Here is a 22719-nt window from a genome sequence, read left to right as displayed (position 1 = left end):
AGTCGGAGAATATAGACATCATGCACCTCTGAAAAGTGGCAGGTGCATTACATAGCCCAAACGGCATCCTCCTATAAGCAAAAATACCTAACGGGCAAGTGAAAGTGGTCTTCTCAACATCTTTTGGGGAAATTGGTATCTGATTGTAGCCTGAATACCCATCCAGGAAACAGTAACATCCGTGTCCAGCCACCTTCTCGAGCATTTGATCAATAAAAGGGAGTAGAAAGTGGTCTTTCCTTGTTGCCTCATTCAGCCTTCTATAATCAATGCACATTCTCCACCCTGTGACTGTTCTCGTGGGGATCAATTTATTATCTTCATTTTTCACCACTGTCATGCCCCCTTTTTTGGTACAACCTGCACTGGACTGGTCCACTGGCTGTCAGAGATGGGAAAAATTACTCCTGCATCTAGCAATTTGATGATCTCCTTGTGCACTACCTCCTCCAAATTTTTGTTAAGCTTGCGTTGAGGTTGCACCACTGGCTTGCTATTTTCTTCCAGCAAGATTTTGTGCATGTATATGGCTGGACTGATTCCTTGAATATCACTTGTGCTCAAACCAATGGCCTTCTTGTACTTTGACAGCATCTCCACCAGTTATTGCTCCTGTGTACCTATCAAATCAGCAGAAATAATCACAGGAAAGTTATTAGTTTCAAGAAAAGCATATTTCAAGTGAGTGGGGAGGACTTTCAATTCCACATTGGGATTAGAAGCCTCCTCTTTTATTTCCTCCTCATAAACCACTTGCTCCTCCATTTCAAGAGCTTCAGCTATTTTCTTTACTTCAAGATCTTCATCATCCACTGTGCCAGACTGGGTAATACACCTCTCTAGATATCCCCCACAAGCTTATCAGACTTGTACTTCTCAGCCAGCTCCCCAATGATATCTAGCTTGAAACATGAGTAGGCAGATACCTCATCACTGGGGTATTTCACCATTCTCTTCATCTGGAACACTACTTTCTCAGTTCCCACTCTAAGCATAAGCTGCCCCTCATAAATATCCAGGATGGCTCTACCTGTACACAAAAATGGTCTCCTCAGAATTAAAGGTACCTCTTTGTTCACCTCTATATCCACCACAATAAAATCGACGGGGAACACAAACTTGTCCACCCGTACTAGATTATCTTTAATGATTCCCTCAGGTAGAATGGTGGTCTGGTCAGCCAGTTATAGGGACACTTGTATTGACTTGATCACTTCAAGTTCACCTTCCAGTTTCTTGAATACAGACAGAGGCATTAGATTAATAGACGCACTTGAATCACAGAGAGCCTTGTCAAACTTTTCACTCCCCAACCAGCATGGTATGGTGAAGCTTCCTGGGTCCCCACACTTCTGAGGAATTTTTGTTTTGCAATATAGCACTACAGTGGGCATTCAGCTTGACCACTGTTGTCTCCTCCAATTTTCTCTTGCTTGACAGGATCTCCTTCAAGAACTTTGCATAAGCGGGCACCTGAGTGAGTACTTCTGTGAACGGTATGTTCACATAAAGTTGTTTGAGCATCTTCAAGAATCGCCCAAAACACTTGTCAAGTTTCTCCCGCTTCATCTTTTGAGGGAAAGGTAGAGCTGGCATGTGTCTACTTTCTTCAATTTCTTGTTGCACCCCGCTATTCTGACTCTTTTGCTCTTCATTCTTTTCCTCTAATGGTGTCTCAGTCTGCTTGTCGACCACTTTCGATTTAGCCTTCACTATTGGATTAGTCAATTATTTTCCGCTTCTCAGAGATACTGCTTTGATTGTTTCCTTTGGGTTCTTTTCAGTGTCGGATGGAAGAGTACCACGAGCCCTCTCAGACAACAAATTTGCAATCTATCCCATTTTTCTTTCTAAGTTCCGGATAGCTGTACCCTGACTCTCAAATTTTTCATCTGTTTTGTTGATAAATTCCTTCATGAGACCTTCCGTATTTGACTGATTTTGCTGCAGTGGCTGGTATTGCTGCCTCTGCTAGTTCTGAAAACCTGGTGGTCCCAGACCCTGTAGTCTGAGATTACTTTGCTGCCATGAATTCAAGCTCCCATTTGGTGAACTCCACGAAAAACCTGGATGTCTTTGACCCATAGCATTAAAATTGTTCCCACATTGGTAGTTCCCTCTATTAAAATTTCCCACAACGTTGACCTCCTCAGCTGTAACTTGACACTCGTGTGTAGGGTGTCCCATCCCATGGATATCACAACCCACCTGTGGTTGAGTTTGCACCTGAGCCAAAGTCAATTGCTTGATGTTCTTAGCCATTGCTACAATTTGGGCCTGCATTGCTACAGTCGATTCTAATTGATGCACCCCTGTAGATTTTTTTCGATCCCCTTGATCTGTGGATCATTGATCTGCATCTTCAGATAGTTCATTCAGGAGAATAACAATCTCTTCCGGAGTTTTCTTCATCAGAGGGCCTTCAACTGCACTATTTAGCAATCTCCTTGATGACAGTCTTAAATCGTCCCAAAAGTCCTGAAGTTGCATCCATTGCTCCATTCAGTTATGAGGGCATCTCCGCAGCAACTCCTTAAATCTTTCCCATGCATCGAACACTGTCTCCCCTTCTCCTTGGCTGAAATTATGAATCTCCTTTCTCATTTTTCCCGTCTTTGCAGCCGAGAAATATTTTTCCAAAAACTTGGTAGTCATCTCCTCCCACATACGGATTGACCCTATAGGCAAACTTCTCAGCCACTACTTTGCATCATCCTTCAGCGAGAACGGGAATGCTCTGAGGTATATAGCATCATGTGATGCTCCATTATAGCGAAATGTGTTCATTATTTCATCAAAGTCCATCAGATGGTTGTTGGGATCTTTATTGGGTTTGCCTATGAAGATGCATTTATTCTGAATGGTTTGGATGACTCCCTGTTTGAGTTCAAAATTGTTCGCATCAATGGGTGGAGGCCTCACACTAGACTGTTATTAATTGTACACCAGTCTAGCATAATCGCCCAGTGATCTCCCAGGCCTAGGTCTTGCATTTTCAAAGGCATCCTCAATAATTCAGTTGGGGTTGAGTCTTCGCTCTCCATCAACCATTTAATCAGCAATTATGTGGGCCCCTTCAGCTGCTAACCGAGCTTCCTGTTGCTGAGCTGCCTCTCTGGCAGCTAGGTCTACTATCTCTTCATTGTTTACCATTTTATCCTGAGTTGAAAACTGACCCAACAACAATCCACTCGCTCATTTCTCTCTTTTAAGCTTCCTCAGGTGTTTGTCTAACTCTGGGTCGTATGGCACCAGGTCATTTGAAGAGGATCGAGTCATACACCACTGAACTTACCCTGTTGCCTGTACACAGATGAAAAGAGTGTAAGATAAGAAAAGAAAATAAAATATAGTAGTTCTTGAATTAGCACTGAAAACTAATTTAAACACTATTAGTCGCCAATCCCCGGCAACGACGCCAAAATTTGACGAGCGCAAAACCGGCGTATAAACTTGGGTTCGCTAGTCAAAGATAGTATAATGTTGAATCGTCTCCACGGGGATTGGTTTCAATAATGTTCTATTATTCCTCAGCTTAACACTATCTAGGATAATCAACCTTTTAATTTATGTTATTAGTGACTACAAATAAACTACGATTATCAGCTGTAAGAAACTGATGGTACCTAAATGATTAGTAAAAATAAAGGAATATCAATGAGAGAAGGAAGGGTGATGACAAGATATGTGATCAACTTTTGTTCCGGGTAACTCTATGCTAGATTCACTCTTAACTTCTATTGATTCTTTCAATTTCAACAGGTGATTAGGCTACTTCAAAGATTTAGATTCTTCTTCAGAATGAATTTGATTCCCTTAGGTAACCCAATAATAGGCCCTATGAATGTATGCACAAAATTAGTGAATGAACGATCTTTCGGAGAACACCTCTCGATTGTTCTCATGGACTGGGTAAATCAATAACTCCTTAAGCTCTTTCGATTACTTAGAAGAGATGTAAAATCAACCCCATCAAGATAAAACAAAGCAAATAGCAGTAAACTTCTCTTTCGATTAAAGTAAGACAACAATAAGGCTTGCAATTCAATTAAGAACTCCTTCATTAAAGTCGGGCAATTAACATAGAGTAAAACCCAAAACAAGGATTAATTCACAACATCCGTCAACAACCCTAAGGAGACTTACTCCATAACGAAGAAAGTATACAAAACGAGAGTACTAGAAGAACAAGAAGACATTACAATTCCCAAATTCTTCCCAAACATACGTATTGAGTAAATTTGATCAAGTATATCGATTTCCCATTGCTTCCGTCTTCCCCTCCCTCGCAAATTACTTCTCCCAATCAAGATACCCTCTTTTTAGATGAGTTGGGCTTTATATAGGTCAAGGAAAGTCGCCCCCAAAATTACGAATTTAGCCCTGCAGAATTTTTCCTTGGAGGGACGTGTGCGGCCGCGCACCTGGGCAGGTGACCGCGCATCTAGCCGCGCATATTTGAAAGTTTCTGTCTGATTTATGTGGCCTATTGCGCAGCCGTGCACCTGGGCCATTTTCTGCTCTCGTTTTATTTCTTCTTTTTAAATACGCGAACCTCTGTTGATCCTCGAATGAGCTCCCAATGTACTCCATAATCTTTTACTTGGCCCCAACACTCCATATTAGCTCAAATTGATTCCGAACACCATTGTAGCCCAAAATATCTCCTGCAAAAACATAAATCAATTAGTCAGAGCAATTTACTATCATTTAGCACTCGAACATCAGTAAAGTACAGTAAATTAGAATGCAAATAGTGGCCAAAACACATAGTTATAGCCTACCATCAGTGAGGTTTCTATCGGGACCCTTGAGACTAGTATAGATCTCCTACTTCTTGATATGGTGGACTTTGATATTATTTAGAGAATGGATTGTCTTTCACCTTATCATGTTATATTGGACTGTCACGCCAAGAGGTGACCTTATACATGTCGGGGTTGCCCCGATTAGAGTGGAGGGGGACTCCTAGCCATTCTACTAGCAAGATTATTTCTTATGTGAAGGCTCAGCATATGGTTGAGAAGGGATGTCTAGCATATTTGGCATGTGTTCGTAATTCTAGTGTGGAGGTTCCTTCAATAGATTCAGTACTGGTTATGCCTGAGTTTCTAGAGGTGTTTACTATAGATCTATTAGGGATGCCACCCGACAGAGATATTGACTTTTGTATTGACTTGGCTTCGGGCACCCAACCCATTTCTATTCCACCATACCGTATGGCCCCACCCGAGTTGAAGGAACTGAAGGAGCAGTTGCATGATTTGCTTGATAAAGGATTCATTAGACTTAGTATCTCACCTTGGGGCGCGCCAATGTTGTTTATGAAGAAGAAGGATGGTTCGATAAGGATGTGTATAGATTATTGGCAGTTGAACAAAGTCACTATCAAGAACAAGTATCCCTTCCCGAGGATTGATGACTTATTTGATCAGCTTCAAGGTGCCAAAGTATTTTCAAAGATTGATTTGAGATCTAGCTACCATCAGTTGAAAACTAGGGCATCAGATGTCCCTAAGACAGCTTTTCAAACTTGGTATGGGCATTATGAGTTCCTAGTGATGTCATTTGGCTTGAAAAACACCCCAGTAGCATTTATAGATTTGATGAATCGGGTATCTAAACTCTATTTGGATTCCTTTGTGATCATCTTCATTGATGATATTTTGATCTACTCCCAAAATTGAGATGAGCATGAGCAGCATCTTCGAGTTGTACTTCAAACCCTAAGAGATAGTTAGTTGTACGCTAAGTTTTCAAAGTGTGAGTTTTGGTTGGACTCGGTTGCTTTTTTCGGACATGTTGTATCTGCCGACAACATTAGAGTATATCCTAAGAAGATTAAGGTAATTTAGAACTAGCCTAGACCTACTTCATCTATAGAGATTTGGAGATTCTTAGGTTTGGCGGGTTATTATCGTCGATTCATGGAGGAGTTTTCATCCATCGTATCCCCATTAAGGGGTGCCCCATTCAGGTGGTCTGATGAGTATGAGTTGATCTTTTAGATGTTCAAAACTACCTTGAATACAACTCCGGTGTTGGTATTACTTATGGGTTCGGATCTTATATTGTGTATTGTGATGCATCACATATTGGTCTTGGTGCAGTATTGATGCAGGATGGCAGAGTGATTGCATACGTGTCTCAGCAGTTGAAGGTTCATGAGAAGAATTACCATGTTCATGACTTTGAGTTAGCAGCGATTGTTCATGCATTGAAGATTTGGATACATTACCTCTACAGAGTGTCGTGTGAGGTATTCACAGATCATCGGAGTCTACAGTACTTGTTTAAGCAAAAGGATATCAACTTGAGGCAGCAGAGGTGGTTAGAGCTATTAAAAGACTATGATATCACCATTTTGTACCACCTCGGGAAGGCCAATGTGGTGGCCGATGACTTGAGTAGAAAGGTTATGAGTATGGATAGCTTTGCATATATTCCAGTTGGTAAGAGCCGCTAGCATGAGATGTCCAGGCCTTGGCCAATCAGTTCATGAGGTTAGATATTTCGGAGCCTAGTCGGGTTCTTGCTTTCACGGTCTCTCAATCCTCTTTGTTTGAGCGCATCAGAGAGCGTCAGTATGATGACCCCCATTTACTTGTCCTCAAGGACACAGTGCAGCACGGTGATGCCAAGAATGTTTTTATTGGAGATGATGGGGTGTTGCGGACGCAAGGTCGGATTTGTATGCCCGATGTAGATGGGCTTCGTGAGTTAATTCTTAAGGAAGCCCACAGTTTGCGGTATTCCATTCATCCGAGTGCCGCCAAGATGTATTAGGATTTGAGGCAGCATTATTGGTAGAGAAGAATAAAAAAAGATATAGTTGCATATGTGGCTCAGTGTTTGAATTGCCAGCGAGTGAAGTACGAGCATCATAGGCCTGGCGGTTTGTCTCAGAGACTTGAGATTCTCGAGTAGAAGTGGGAGCATATTACCATGGATTTCGTTGTTGGGCTCCCACAGACTTTGAAGAAATTTGACGCAGTGTGGGTCATTGTGGATAGGTTGACCAAGTCGGCACATTTCATTCCGGTGGCAGCTACCTACTCTTCCGAGCGATTGGCTGAGATCTATATCCATGAGATTGTTCATCTACACGGTGTGCCAGTGTCCATTATTTCTTATCGGGGCACACAGTTCACATCGCATTTCTCCAGGGCTGTAAAACGTGAGTTAGGCACATGAGTTGAGTTGAGTACAACATTTCACCCCCAGACAGACGGACAGTCCAATTGCACCATTTAGATATTGGAGGATATGCTTCGCGCCTATGATATGGATTTTGGGGGTTCTTGGGATCAGTTCTTGCCGCTTGTGGAGTTTTCTTACAACACCAGCTACCAATCGAGTATTCAGATGGCTCTTTATTAGGCCTTATATGGTGGACGGTGTCATTCTCCAGTTGGTTGGTTTGAGCTGGGAGAGGCTCGGTTGTTGGGTACCAATTTGGTTCGGGATGCCTTGAAGAAGGTCAAGATGATTCAGGATCGGCTTCGTACAACACAGTTTAGGAAAAAGTGTTATGCCGATCAGAGAGTTTGTGATGTTGCATTCATGGTTGGAGAGAGGGTTTTGCTTCGGGTTTCACCCATGAAGGGTGTGATGAGGTTCGGGAAGAAGGGCAAGTTGAGCCCTAGGTATATCAGACCCTTTGAGATCCTGGAGAGAGTTGGTGAGGTGGCCTACAAGCTAGCATTTCCACCTAGCTTATCAACAGTCAACCCGGTGTTTCATGTTTTCATGATCTGGAAGTATCACGGTGATTCGTCCCATGTGTTAGATTTCAGCTCAGTCCAATTGGACAAGGATTTGACTTATGCGGAGGAGTCGATGGCTATTCTAGCATGGCAGGTCCAGAAGTTGAGATCTAAGAGTTATCCTTCTGTTAGAGTGCAGTGGAGAGGTTAGCCGATCGAGGCAGCTACATGGGAGTCTGAGTCCGATATGCGGAGTCGATACCCACACCTTTTCACCAGTCCATGTACCTTTCTATGTTCGTTCGAGGATGAACGTTTGTTTTAGAGGTGGAATGTGATGACCCAATAGGTCATTTTGAGTATTAGCCCTTAATTCTGTGTCCCTAGACCTCCGTTAGTTTCGTTTGATATTTCTTGGTTTGCATGTGTGGTCCATGTTTCTTTTTGAAAAGTTTTTATGTAAAAATTTGAAGAAAGACATAATTTTTGGTTTTAAAAATAACTTGGTTGACCACTGTCAATATTTTATGAAAATGACCTCGAAATGGTGTTTTGATTATTTCGGTAGGTCCGTATCGGAATTTTGGACTTGGGTGTATGTCCCAAATTTAAATTGGAGGTCGCTAGATTGATTTGACTCATTTTGCCGAAAACTAGTATTTTGAAAGTTTGGAAATTTTCTAAGTTTAACTATAAGTTGACTTCAAAGCTAACATGTTCGGATTTCGATGATGAAACTTAGAATAGGGCTGTATTGCTTTTTGAAACTTGTCTGCAAAATTTGGTTCAATTCGAAATTAATTTGACATGATTCGGACGCTTAGATGTGATCCTAGTTGTTCTTGAGTTTACTTTGAAATTTCATTCGTTTTGAGGGTTGATTTGTAGATTTAGATATTAGTTTGGTTATTTGATTGCGCGAGCAAGTCCGTATGATGTTATTACACTTGTGTGCATATTTGGTTTGGAGCCCAAGGGGCTCGGGTGAGTTTCGGTCGTGTTTCGGATTAGTTTGGTTAGTGTGAAGATTACTGGTTCAATAATTCTGGTGTCTGCTGCAGATCTCGCATTTGCGAGGTCTGGCTCGCTTTTGCGAACAAGAGTTTGCATCTGCGAGCATGGGTTAGGCTGGGTTAATCTCGCATTTGCGAGGAACATGTTCATATTTGCGAACTGTTAGAGGTCGCATTTGCAATCTCAGAGTCGCATTTGTGACTCAGTGTGCTCTTGAGTGATCTTCGCATTTACGAAGGCTTTCTCTGCATTTGCGAAGGTGGGTATGTACGCAATTGCGAACCTTTTGTCCCAATTGCAACTTCTGGGCTTCTGTGACAGGGTTCGCATTTGTGACCCTTCTCTCGCATTTGCGATGTTCGCAATTGATAACATGACTTCGTAATTGCGACACTACAACTGAGTAAAAGAGGGAAAAATCGAGACTTAGCTCATTTTACACCATTTCTCAACCCTAAACACTCTAGAGACGATTTTTCAAGAGACTTTTCTTCCCAAATTTATTGATAAGTGACTTTAATCCATTTCTTTTCAATTAACCATTACGTTTCATGAGATTTCAATACCAAATTTAGGACTTTCATGGTAGAAATTAGGGATTTGGGTAGAATTGGGGATTTTTATAAAATTGAGATTGAGACCTCAAATTGAGGTCGAATTTTGAAATAAATTACATAACCGGGTTCGGGGGTGAATGTGTAATCGGGTTTGTGTCCGAACCTCGGGTTTTGACAAAGCGGGCCTGGGATTGACTTTTGTTGACTTTTTCAAAAATGATCAAAAATGAATCCCTTTCATTAATGGGTAGTTTCTAAAGCTTATTTTGAATCATTTGATCGCTAATTTTCTAGATTTGGTTGGTTCGGAGACTTGTTTGAAAGGCAAGTCTGTGGTTGATTGATTGCTTGAATTGGGGAGTGAGGTAAGTATTGGGACTAACCTTGGCTTGGGGGAATTAGGAATCCCTGAACTATGTCTTATATGAGTTATGTGAGAAAATGGTGTATATGCGAGGTGACGAGTGTATATATGTCATCATGATATTGGTTTCCATATTTTTCGTATATTTCATGATATATCTTGTTTCATGACTTAATTGCTACATGCTTTATTTGACTTCTATGCTATAATTGTTACTTATCATTTAATTATTCTTGTATTAAATTGTCCGTCCCTTCCATGATTTCATGCTTATTGGCTACTTGCCTCTACTTGCTATATTTGCATACCTAAATTGTCACATGCTTTACTTGCCTTATTGTTTTTTAATATTTCTTGCATTCTATAAATGTGGTTTCCCTTATATGAGTTGTTTAGTTGATAGATGTCGATGAATTGATAAAGTTGAGACTTCGAGTTGTTGAGATTCTTGATCTATTATGTGGTTCTTTATTGCCTTGTACATTTACCCTCTTGGTGTAGAATTTCTTGTAAATTTGGTTATTGAATTGTTTATGTTGATTGAAATTGTTTGGGGAGCAGGTTGCACGCCGCAACGGAAATTAAAAGGTAATGAATTGAAATGGCGGAATAAGGACGGATTATGATATTGACAGATGATGATATGGTAGGATCGAGTTGCGCACCGCAACGGATTGTGTATGTGGTACTTGTTTATGATTTGTTGGAATTGCCTCGGTATTGTGATATGAGACTATGAGACTTGTTATTCTGGGCTCTCTGTTTGTTGGATTTTCGAGTTCGTTTTCAAGAGTTAACTGCTTTACTTCCATTTCATGTTTTCTTGTTATTATTATTATTGCGTACAAGTTATTGTAAGTGGGCTACCTTAGCCTCGTCACTAGTTCGCCGAGGTTAGGCTCGACACGTATACAGTACATGGGGTTGGTTATACTCATACTACACTTTGCACTTCTTGTGCAGATATCAGAGTGGGTCCCAGCAGCACTGAGTGAGATTGCCCGGATCCAGTAACCTATGAAGACTTGAGGTATAGTTGCATGGCGTCCGCAGCCCTGAAGTCCCCTTCTATGTTATCGTTGTTGTTTATCTTGATTCAAACAATTATTTTTTTATTCAGACTATTATCTGTAGCACTCTAGATGCTCATGTATTCGTGACTCCAGTTTATATGGATTGTATCACTTATTTCAGACTAATCATTTTATTGTTATCATTTAATTTGAATTGTTAAAAATGGTTAATAAGTATAGTAATATTGGCTTTCCTAGCAAGTGAAATATTATGCGCCATCACCATCTTGATGGTGGGAATTCCATGTGGTGACATGTTCCTAGTAGTGTGGTGTCCTTTCTGAAGACACGGCGGATGGTTGAGAAGGGGTGCTTGGCATACTTAGCCTTTGTGAGGGATGTCAGTGTTGATACTACTACCATTGAGTCAGTTCCGGTAGTGAGAGAGATTCCATATGTGTTCCCAACTGACTTATCGGGCATATCACCCGATAGGGATATTGATTTTGGTATTGATTTGGTGCCAGGCACTCAACCCATCTCTATTTTACCATATCGCATTGTACTAGTGGATTTGAAGGAATTAAAGAAACAACTTCAGGAGTTGCTTGATAAGGGTTTCATCAGACCGAGTGTCTCGCCTTCGGGTGCTTCACGAGTGGTCGCAATTGCGAATCCCAAGTCGCATTTGCGACATCCGCAGTTGAACAAAAGGTTGGGATTTCGTGACTTAGTCTCATTTTATCATATTTTCTTACCCTAGACTCGATGGAAGGCGATTTTAGGAGGAGATTTTCAAACAAATCTATTGGGTAAGCGATTTTGATCCTTTTTTATTATATAACATGATTATTTATGAGATTTGACATCAAAATCATGTGAAGTGAAGAGAAAAGTTTTTGAAAATTTTGACAATGCTTTGAAAAATAAAAAATTGAGATTTGAGAGTCGAATTGGACTCGGATTTTAAAACCAAACACATATATGAACTCGTGGGATTATAGATAGTCGAGATCTACCTTTTAAATCGGGTTTTGATCGGGCGTGCCCGGGGTTGACTCTTAGAGAATTGTGTATTAGATCTTAGCTTTATTAATTTAAATTGATTTCTCTTGCATTGTTTGATATTATTAAGTTATTTTTGGCTAGATTTGAGCCAAGAGGAGGTGAATTGTAAGGGAAAACTATTTTTAGAGTATTGAATTGGCCTAATTGAGGTAAGTATCTTGCCTAACTTTGTGTGGGAGAATTTTCTCTTAGGATTTGGTATTTGCACTACTTGTACTATGGGAAAAGATGTGTACACGAGGTGACGAGCATGTACACGGGCTTATGTGTGGTAATTAACCGGATTAGACTCTTACATTATTAATATGCCTTGAATTGAATTTGTTGTTATATGAAGCATATTTCATTATTGATTTACTTCCCGTACTCTTGTGTTGTTGTTATAATTCTTGTAAACATTATTGTTGAGTCGTGGGCTATGTATTATTGTGGCATTGGTATTATTGTTTGAGCAATATTGTGGCATTTGGGCACGTGGTGTGCGCTTGTTTGTTTTGTTGTGATTGAGATGCACATGCGGCGACATGAGGGTGGTGTGTATATTGATGCGCATGTGGCGAGATAAGGTGGATTATGCGCGTGGTGCAAATAAGAAAAAAAATACTTCATTGTGATGCACACGCGGCGAGATAGGGGGGCTAAAGTGCATGAAACTATTTCGAGAAAAATGTAAAGCTCATGTGGCGTCATAAGGGTGGATTGTGATTTGTGGTTATGAGGTGTGATACCTCAGGGTGATTGTCGTTGTTATTCTTGTGTTGGAACGACTTGACGATTTGAACATATCATTATTTTCTTAACTGATTTCACTTTATGTTTTACTTATTTTGGTTAATTTGCCATGTTATCACATGCTTACTTTTGTTGCCATTTATTGATTATGCTTTTCGTTGTTAGTTCTATATTAATATTCTGCACAGGTTATATGTCTAGTTAGTGTCTTGGCTTCTCGTCACTACTCCACTAAGGTTAGTCTTGATACTTACTGGATATCATTTGTGGTGTACTCATACTACGATTCTACATAATTTTGTGCAGGTCCAGGTACCTCGGATTGTGCCGCACAGTTGAGAATTGAACTAGAGTTGCGGAGACTTCAAGGTATACCTGTTATTCTGCTCGCGAGTCTCGAAGTCACCCTCTATTGTTGTTCCTTATTATTGTTATTTGTATTCCAAAACAGTGATGTATTTGAGATTCTAGTGTACTCCCAGTAGAGCTTATGACTCTGTACTACCGGTTTCGGGATGTATGACTGTTGATTAGTTTTCGCCAATGTTATGTCTTTATCAGTTTCTATTTAATAATTTAAGTTATTTTAAATCGGTTAATCTCATCATGTGTTAGACTTACCTAATCTTAGAGATTAGGTGCCATCACGATCCTCAGGAGTTATTTTTGGTCGTTTAGAATATTTTTTCTAAAAATGACAAAGTATTAAAAAATATTTACCTTGTGCCTTGGGGTGGATTCAAATGGAAATGGCTACAAGTAATACTTAGACATACTCTACTAGTGTTGAAATTATAATAGTTCTGGCAATCTTTTGTAGAAAGTCATCAAAGTATGTTTTCTCCACTCTCTTTTTTTTCTTCTCCTTTATATCTTTGTAATATTTGAGTCAAATATCAAGTCTATATTATTTCCATAATTTTCATATTGATACTCATGTTATTTTTTCAAATTTGAATTGTATATTTTTTGTTAGCAACTCATTAATTATTTAAGATAGATAATATGTGTTTAAGGTAAAGAGCATGTTGGGCATACACAACTTGTGTTGTTGCAACTTCTATCTGTCCTATGAATCAAGATCTAGTTTAAGCATTGCATTTATATAAGCTCTTGTAGTAAAAATTATATGCACCAAACATATAATACTCTTCTTGATTTTGGGAGCAATTTTATTCTATTTTTTGCATGTTTGCAAGAAACAATCAAGATATACACATGCTTATAAAGCTATGCTCTAAACAACACGTTGTAGTTTACAAAGCCAATTAGTGGCAATGGTTTGGGAAGTAAAACATTTCGATGAGTTTTAAGAGTAGAATTAGACTAGCAAGAAAAGTTTTATAATTTTGAGGATTAAACAAGTGATACTATTAGACATATCATACACTATGTGATTCATTACTTTCTTAACTTATATATTATGTGTCATATTAAAATTCGTTGTTATTTTAATAAACAAAAGTTAAAATTAGTCGAGTCGTATTGGTAGTGAAGAGAAATCGAGATAATTGAGATGATTTAAAAAAATCTAATTTGAATTATACACTATAGAGTAACTGAAATTTTAATATAATATAAGGTTTTTAAAGTAATTTATTGAATTCAACCATTGACACTCTTAAACCTATGAATTGAATTTTATGTAAGAGGTTTAACTTACGTGCATACCAATCAAAGAGGCTTCCCTACATTTTACTTGGCTTATGGCATGCCCTAATGTCGTCTCCTTAGCAACAAGCACTTGCTCTTTTTTATGTGAAGTTTATTTTCCTTCATGCTGTTGCAAAAGAGTGCAAATATGGCTTGCATATCAGTACTAGTTAACTGTTAACCCCAATGCCACTACGAGCCGCTCGAGAATTCAAGGACAATATTTAGCTGAAGTTGAAAATTCCAAACGCCTATAAAATAGAATTTTGGCTCCACTGTTCAAACCGAGCGCAACAGAGTCGCGGTCCTTTTTCACTCCTCCGTTCTGCGTAAATTTGAATTTTGAGGAAATGGTAGAACCAGAAACTTCAGATTTCAATCTCCTATTTACCTTCGGTAATTTTCTCTGTCTGAATTGAGCTTTTCTTGCTGAAGGATAGCTCCATTTTTTCTTGCATATTTCCATGAATCTAACTCAGAAATCAATCAAATACACATGTTCGAGTGGAAATTTATTAATTGATTTCAAGAATTTGCAGTCAAGATTGAATTTTACATCATTGTCATCATCAAATTTTCTCCAAAGTCATGGGTCCAGACCCATTTCAAACCCCCTTCACAACTTTCTACCTGAAACCCAAAACCCCCAAAACATTGTTAGTCTGATATGCTCAGCACTAAAGAGCAAAAACAATGGCCATTTGGTCCTTCTTCAGAAAACCATCGAAAATCACGGGCTTATTAGTTATCTTAGTAACACTGAAGTCTCAAGGGTCCTGTTGAGATGCCAGTCTGATTCATCTACTGCTCTTAGCTTCTTCAACTGGGTCAAGACTGATTTGGGCGTCAAACCTAACACTCAAAACTACTGTCTTGTTATTCATATATTGACTTGGTCAAAAAACTTTTCACAAGCAATGAAGATTTTGTCTGAATTGGTTGATTTGAAGAGAGATGGACTGGTCAGCGTAGATTTGTTTGAGAGTTTGCTTTCATCTAGTGGTGTATGCAATTGGGACCCTGTTGTGTTTGATATGCTAATTAAGGCTTTTCTCAAGGTGAATATGGTGAAAGATGGTTTTAGAGCTTTTAGAAAGACGGTGAAGCATGGAATGTACCCGAGTGTTATTACCATAAACTGTCTTTTAAATGGTCTTTCAAAGTTGAATTATAGCAAAAAATGTTGGGAAGTCTATGCTGAAATGGAAAGAATAGGAGTGCACCCAAATGCGTGTACCTTCAATATATTAACTCTTGTCTTGTGCAAGGATGAAGATGCGAACAAGGTCAATGACTTCTTGGAGAAAATGGAAGAAGAAGGGTTTCAACCTGATATAGTTACATATAATACATTAGTTAGTAGCTATTGTAGGAAAGAAAGATTGAAAGATGCAGTCTACTTGTATCAAATTATGTACATTAGAGGCGTATTACCAGATTTGTTCACATACACTAGTTTGATAAATGGCTTTTGTAAGAAAGGAAATGTGAGAGATGCTCATCAGTTGTTCCTGAGAATGGCTGACAGAGGGTTAAAACCAGATCTTATTTTGTATAACACTCTTATTTGTGGTTATTGCAAAGAGGGGATGATGCAAGAAGCACGGTTTCTGTTGCATGACATGATTGGAGAAGGGATGTACCCTGATAAGTTCACTTGTTCGGTTCTTGTACAAGGATATCAAAAGCAGGATAATCTAGTTTCCGCTGTGAATTTCGTCACAGAGCTTCAAAGGTTTAGATTTGTGGTATCTCATGATATATACAACTATCTAATTGCTTCTCTTTGTATGGAGAATCGACCATTTGCGGCCAAGGCTCTATTGGATCGAGTATCTGGCAATGGATATGAGCCTGACAATATGGTCTATAGGGAGTTGATTGAATCTTTCTGCAGATGGAATTGCCCTGATGAGGCCTTGTATTTGAAAGCTGAGATGGTGTCAAAAGATTTGAAGCCCGATATATGTACATATAGAGCTATAATTAAGAGTTTGTGTAAATTAAGCCGAAGCATGGAGGCTAATTCCTTGATGAGAGAAATGACTGATTTTGATGTGCTGCCTGATATTGAAGTTTGTAGAGCTTTAGTAAATGGGCATTGCAGAGAAAACAATTTCTGTGAGGCGCAATCGCTGTTAAGCTTCTTTGCTCAAGAATTTGGAATATTTGACACAATTTGTTACAACGCAATTGTCAGGTTTCTAAGCGCTGAATGTGATATTGCCAAATTGTTGAAATTTCAAGATAAAATGAGGAAAGTGGGTTTTGCGCCAAATCAGCTGACATGCAAGTACGTAATTGATGGATTACAGAAAGCTGTGAGAGTCCACAAAATCAACACCCCAGTGCCGTAATGAGGTATACATTTTACATTGGATGATCCGTTTCTGGTGAGTCATTCTTAAATCTAGTTATCTTTTTTGTTTGTTGTTGCACTATGTAATGTGGTATGAAAGTTGAATGGTCAAATGAATTACTCGCTTAGTTGTATATGGAAAAGTAACCTGAGGCTATAACATTGGACTCTCTAATTTATGCCTTCTTCTAGTCATATCATTTTGCCATTGTCAAACCCAAGAGAGTGAATTGAGATCAGGGTCCATTGTCAAGGGGGTCTATCTCTCCCAAATTGTTGATTATTGCTGATGAAGCTATAACTTGATCCCTTTTCCTTTTTCTTTCTTTCTCTGACTAGGCCTCTTATTTTTTTTGGTCTCTGATTGGCCTCGTTTGTGGAAACATACACATCTTCTCTATGGATCTAGGAAGCTTCGAGGACTAGAAAGATAGTATGGGATGCAATGGGCGATGTTAGACCCGGTAAAGGACGCACTCTCTATCTGGAAATTCAGAAGAAGGAAGAGAAGTTGAAGAGCCTAGGATGTTGCCTCACTAGTACTTGTTTGGGTCCTGTAGAAGGGAAGAAATAGGAGAGCTTTTGATGGGATTGAGAAGACAATTGGCTTTCCATATTGTGACAATTTCTCCCCTCTTTCTAACAATACTATTTTTCATAAGTTTCTTTGTTATCACATGTTCAATACTCTTGAATATCCAAGAAAGCAGGAAGAAACAGAAAAAACTACTTTTATTGATTCTTACCTGTTTGAGAGTTGTTAAATCTCTGAAAATGGTGTTTATGTACAAAAGTTACATCTTATATTACAAGAATTGATACTAGTGGTGTCACAACCCAATTTCACCTATAGGTCGTGATGGCGCCCAACACTACAGCTAGGCAAGCCAACTGATAAATCCAACGTATATTGATTAAACTTTTAATCCAAGAAAATAATAAAATACCAAATTCTACCAATGTGTGTGCCAAGACCTAGTGTCACAAGTGCATGAGCATCTAGTAGATTATACAAAACTCCAAATACTGTCTGAAATGAAATAGACAGAATGCAAATATAAGAAGAGACACTAGTAGCTGCAGAACGGCTCAGAAAGGCAGCTCAACACTATGTCTCGGGATGACGTGGATATGTGATGATAGGTCCTCCACTAGTACCTGTCTCAGATCCTGCACAAAAAGTGCAGCAAGTGTAGTATGAGTACGTAAACAACGTGTACCCAGTAAGTATCAAGCCTAATCTCGAAGTGGTAGAGACGAGATGGCCGACTTTGACACTCACTATGGGTCAATAATAATAATTAAAATAAAACTAGAATATTTAAATCAGCATGATTCACAGAATATAACAATAATTTATTTAAATCAGCAGAAATAATTAAATTCCTCCAATTTATCAAATAGCTTTACAAGCTGCAATTCAATTCCAATGAATTTTCAATTTATCAAATAACTTTACAAGCTGCAATAAACTGTCAAAGTATCGTGTAATTATTATTATTATTAAGCACGATTTCTGCCGAGGTCGTACGACCCGATCCAGAGTGTCGTGTACACTGCCGAGGGACGTGCGGCACGATCCATAGATGCATCTATTCTGCCGAGGCGTTCGGCCCGCTCCACAAAAAAGGAGGACATTTTCTTATGTACCTCCGGAATGAGAGTATATTTGTGATAAGATAAATTCAGGAGGAAGAACAATTTCTCTTAACAATTAATTAATTTAAACAGAAAAAAAATCAAGTATATGAGATTTCCATCCTTTAATATTTTTATCTAACAATTCACAATATATATGTATATATATCAAATAATATTAATTAAACAAAGAATATAATTTACACAAGTAATTCATGCTTTGAGTCCTAAACTACCCGGACTTTAGCATTAATAGTAGCTACGCACGGACTCTCGTCACCTCGTGCGTAGGTAGTCCCCACAATTAACAACAATTATTTAATTTTAATTACCTATGAGGTAATTTTTCCCTCACAAGATTAGACAAGAGACTTACCTCGTCTTGCTCCAATTTAATCCACTAGAAGACCTTTTTCACGATTATCCAACTCTGTCTGGCTCGAATCTAGCCAAAATAATTCGATACAATCACTACAAATTATAGGAATCAATTCTATAAGAAAATACTACATTTTAAATAAATATTCCGAAATTAATTAAAAATTCGTCAGTGGGGCCCACGTCTCGGAATCCGGCGAAAGTTACGAAATCCGACAACCCATTAAATTACGAGTCCTACCATACCAGTTTCACTCAAATCCGACTCCGAATCGATACCGAAATCTAAAAAAATTCGTTTCTATGAGATTTCTAAAACTTTCCCAAATTTCAATGATGAGAACAATGATATATTTATGTTTATAGACCAAATCCAAGTTATAATCACTTACCCCCAATGTCTTTTCCTTGAAAATCTATCAAAAATCGCCTCTGCTCAAGCTCCAATCTGTTAAAAATGGCGAATGGGACGAATGCCCTCTTTTATAATTCTGCCCAGGCAGCCCTCCATCATGGCTTCGATCCTCGACCTCGATCGTGGCTTCGATCATGGGTCTCGATTTTGGGAGCTCGATCTTGGAGCTCGATTTTTGGGAGCTCGATTTTGGGCCAGAATTTCCAGCAGAAAGGAAAAATTGCAGCAACTGTTTTAAGTCCAACTTTTGATCCGTTAACCAACCGAAACTCACCCGAGGCTCTCGGGACCTCAACCAAATATACCAACAAGTCCTAAAACATCATACGAACTTATTTGAAACCTCAAATCACATAAAACGACGCTAAAACCACAAATTATGCTCCCATTCAAGCTTAATGAAACTTAAAATTTTCAACTTCTACATTCGATGTCGAAACCTATCAAATCAACTCCGATTGACCTCAAATTTTACACACAAGTCATAAATGACATAACGGAGCTATGAAAATTTCCGGAACTGGATTCCGACTCCGGTATCAAAAAGTCAACTCCTCGGTCAAATTTCCAAACTTAAATTCTTGTTTTTTAGCCATTTCAAGCCTAATTTAACTACGGACTTCCAAATAAAATTCTGAACACGCTCCTAAGTCCAAAATCACTATACGGAGCTGTTGGAATCATCAAAATTCTATTCCGGGGTCGTTTGCACATAATTAGACATCCGGTCACTATTTGAACTTAAATTGTTTTTATCAAAATTCCATATCTCGGTCTAGGGACCTTGGAATTTGATTCTGGGCATACGCCCAAGTCCCAAATCACGATACGGACCTACCGGAACTGTCAAAACACTGATCCGAGTCCGTTTGCTCAAAATGTTGACCAAAGTCAACTCAATTGAGTTTTAAAACTCTAGTTCACATTTCAATCCATTTTTCACATAAAAACTTTCCAGAAAATTTTACGGATTGCGCACGCAAGTCGATGGATGATAAATAGTACTTTTCGAGGTCTTAGAACACATAATTAATTTTTAAATTTAAAGATGACATTTTGGATCATCACAAGTGGTTATGTGCATATTATTTCCAGTTACATTAGCTCTTTCTATTTCTGTAACTCTATATACGTCTTATACACATTAATTGTTAGTATGATTTCCAAATGTTAATTGTTGATATATTTTCAATAGATACAGCACCTATCAGAGAGGACCAAAGGGTGTTTTCATTTTGCGGCATAACTTTAGTTGATAACCTCAAGGCAGGTAAACATTTGATGGGCCTAGGCCGAGTTTCTAATACATTGTACCATTGGTTTGTGTGCAAGAGTTTTAGATGACCAAAAGTCTTTCAAAAATGGGGAAGAGAGGTAATACTGAACATTAAAGTTGGACATTTTGAACCGCAACCAAATCCCCCCCCCCCCCCCCCAAAAGAAAAGAAATAAAAAAGAACTCATACCGAAAAGAAAGAAATTCATTCATCTTGACAAATATCTTGTTAATAATGGCTGTCTATAAGTTTCCATATGCATTGGAAATGATCTTGAAAAATGAAATGTGGAACTCTTTTCCTGATATTGCTTTATATTCAGCATGCTTCAATTGGCCTCACTTTTGCCTTTCGTCTTTGTAGGATTTTAATATTGGATTATAAATGGGATATACAAGGTATAATATAATATGTGTGTTTAATTTAACACTAGATAAAATTTATTTTGTGTAGCTATTCCCTTGTATGCATTAGCGAGAATTGCGTGTGGCAGTTTTAGTCTTCAAGCCTGAATGAATCGAGAATGTTCAAATTCTATGGTGTCCACACATGCTCGTTGAAGAATACGATCTATACACAACGTCAACGTCAAGCAACAACCAATGTAGTTGGGAGTGTTTTCATGGACAAATGTTCAGACCCAAAGATGATATACATGCCAAAGAACATAATATTAAATATGAAGAAGGATTATGGTGTAACGTTAACCTACATATGAGCTTAGAGAGTAACGGAGAAGGCAATTCAATTGTTGCGAGCGGATTCAAGTGAGTCCTACGGCAAGCTGCTTAGCTACTTGTTTTAGAAAAGACTTATTCGTTCAGTTGTGAGCTTGCACAAATCAGAGGATAGATAATTTATGTATGCATTTTTAGCTCTGTACGCATCAATAATGGGATGAGAGTCTTGTAGGCCTATTGTGGTAGTTGATGGTAGCTTCCTTTTTTTTTTTTGATAAGGTTGATGGTAGCTTCCTTAAAGCCATCTACAAGGGGACCTAACTTGTAGCTAGCACAATGAATACAACAGGTGAGTTTATAAAAAAGGCATATATAACTGTGTATTTTTATTGTATAACTATATATGTTATTTATACTTCTATGCAACTTGTATATCTGTTGGTTAGTTGTATGGTAGTACAACTAGTACAATGTATGCAGCAGGTGATGTTTCTCAACATTTAAACACAACATGTACACCTTTGTACTTAATTATATGACTCTGTATATTTCTGTGTGTGTAAATTGGATTTTTTGTATGTTAGTTTTATGGTAGTAAATATTTTACTTATATGACTTGTTTATTTGCACAGGCAGCATACTGCCGCTCGCATACGTTGTTGATTAAGAGAATGACGTCTCATGGAGGTGGTTCTTCGAATGATTCAGAAAGGCTTTTGGTGAAAGCGCAAATATGTGTGATGTGTTGTATAGGATAGGCTGCAAGTATTATGAAGGTACGTTGACGTCAGTGGTGTATGATGTGTACGTATGTGTCATCTATGGAACAACATTAGGTCTAAATACTTGCGGAGTCATCACAAGATAAGGGGTTTGGACTTTGTCATGCCTAGAGCATACACTTTAGAAGAGTTTAATCAACACATGGTAAACGTTGAATAGATAGATAAAAGCTAGGATGAAAGATTACTTGTTCAACCTTGGGAATTATAGGTAGATCTCGGGCACATTCAACGGTGAATAAAACTTGGACAATGACTTCAACTATCGTAGAGTTAGTGTACGCAACGAATAAGGATGCCAAAGAGCTGCCAGCATTGCCAGAATTATAACATACTTTTATCACGGCCGATGATGGTAAGATTGTATTCTACCATATGTAGTTTGATAAACAGAAATAAGGAAGAACTAGATGTTCAGTTTGGATGCATGTTTAGTGTATATCTTTATATATTTTCAGTTTATATTTTTTTTGAATGTCCAAGTATGCTTGCTCTAATATTTTTAGTATCTCCGATTGATCTTTAATGTTGCTATATCCTATACTTGATATATGCAACTGTATTTGTTTTTTAAAATTATATATAACTAATTAGAACTTGAGAGATACAACAGAATACCTACATACGGTAGTAAAAGCTTCATGGTATGCCTACATGAGACAAAATGCAGTTGTCTACGGTTTTAGTTGGATGAACTACCATGTGGACATGCTTTGGCTGTTTTGAGTACAAGCACCTAGATGAAAATTACTACAATTCCGTCTACTACACCATATAAAACTTTGTCATGACATAAAAATTCTCATGAACCCTCTCCATATGAAAGTACATAGGATATTTCATTGTATGTCTCAGAAGAAGTGGTGTTGCTGTTGGTGGGGAGAAGAGCTGCAGGAAGGCCAAAAAGATTTAGATACAAAATATTGTATGAAATGAAAGCTAAGAGGTCGTAGGGTTCATGCAGCAATTTTGGGCGAGAGGGACACAACAGGAAAACTTGTAGCAATCTTCTTAAGAGGAAATAAAAATAATTAATGCTGCTATTCCTGTAATTTTTTTGATACATCGCAAATATGTTCCTAA

The 22719-nt window shown here is 38.4% G+C and overlaps 2 protein-coding genes across 30 annotated transcripts; one reads left to right on the top strand and one right to left on the bottom strand.

The window, feature by feature from the left end:
* Nucleotides 1-603: 603 nt before the first annotated feature.
* LOC104100516 (uncharacterized) lies at nt 604-2262 on the bottom strand. The gene is made up of 4 exons (XM_033657203.1): nt 1986-2262; nt 1315-1712; nt 927-1172; nt 604-822 (listed from the first exon to the last, which is right to left on the bottom strand). Exons 1-4 carry the CDS (start codon nt 2260-2262, stop codon nt 604-606), a joined length of 1140 nt encoding a protein of 379 aa, XP_033513094.1.
* An 11869-nt stretch (nt 2263-14131) lies between these two features.
* LOC104100514 (pentatricopeptide repeat-containing protein At5g40400) lies at nt 14132-22118 on the top strand. 29 transcript variants are annotated; one of them, XR_011407906.1, is made up of 5 exons: nt 14132-16468; nt 20093-20167; nt 20628-21099; nt 21134-21203; nt 21487-22118. XR_011407906.1 is itself a non-coding variant. In XM_070175053.1 (2 exons), the coding sequence occupies exon 1, from the start codon at nt 14572-14574 to the stop codon at nt 16462-16464; it is 1893 nt and encodes a 630-aa protein (XP_070031154.1). In that variant the 5' UTR covers nt 14132-14571; the 3' UTR covers nt 16465-16468; nt 21487-22118. The 29 variants fall into 29 exon arrangements, 2 of the variants coding, with proteins under 2 accessions (XP_070031154.1, XP_070031153.1); XR_011407905.1 differs by having other exon boundaries at nt 16876-20167; XR_011407901.1 differs by having other exon boundaries at nt 16806-20167.
* Nucleotides 22119-22719: the final 601 nt, after the last annotated feature.

Source organism: Nicotiana tomentosiformis, chromosome 5, assembly GCF_000390325.3.
Source record: "Nicotiana tomentosiformis chromosome 5, ASM39032v3, whole genome shotgun sequence".
Lineage (NCBI taxonomy): Eukaryota > Viridiplantae > Streptophyta > Magnoliopsida > Solanales > Solanaceae > Nicotiana > Nicotiana tomentosiformis.
The sequence above is the reverse complement of the archived record's forward strand: the minus strand, read 5'-3'. Positions and strand labels throughout refer to the sequence as shown.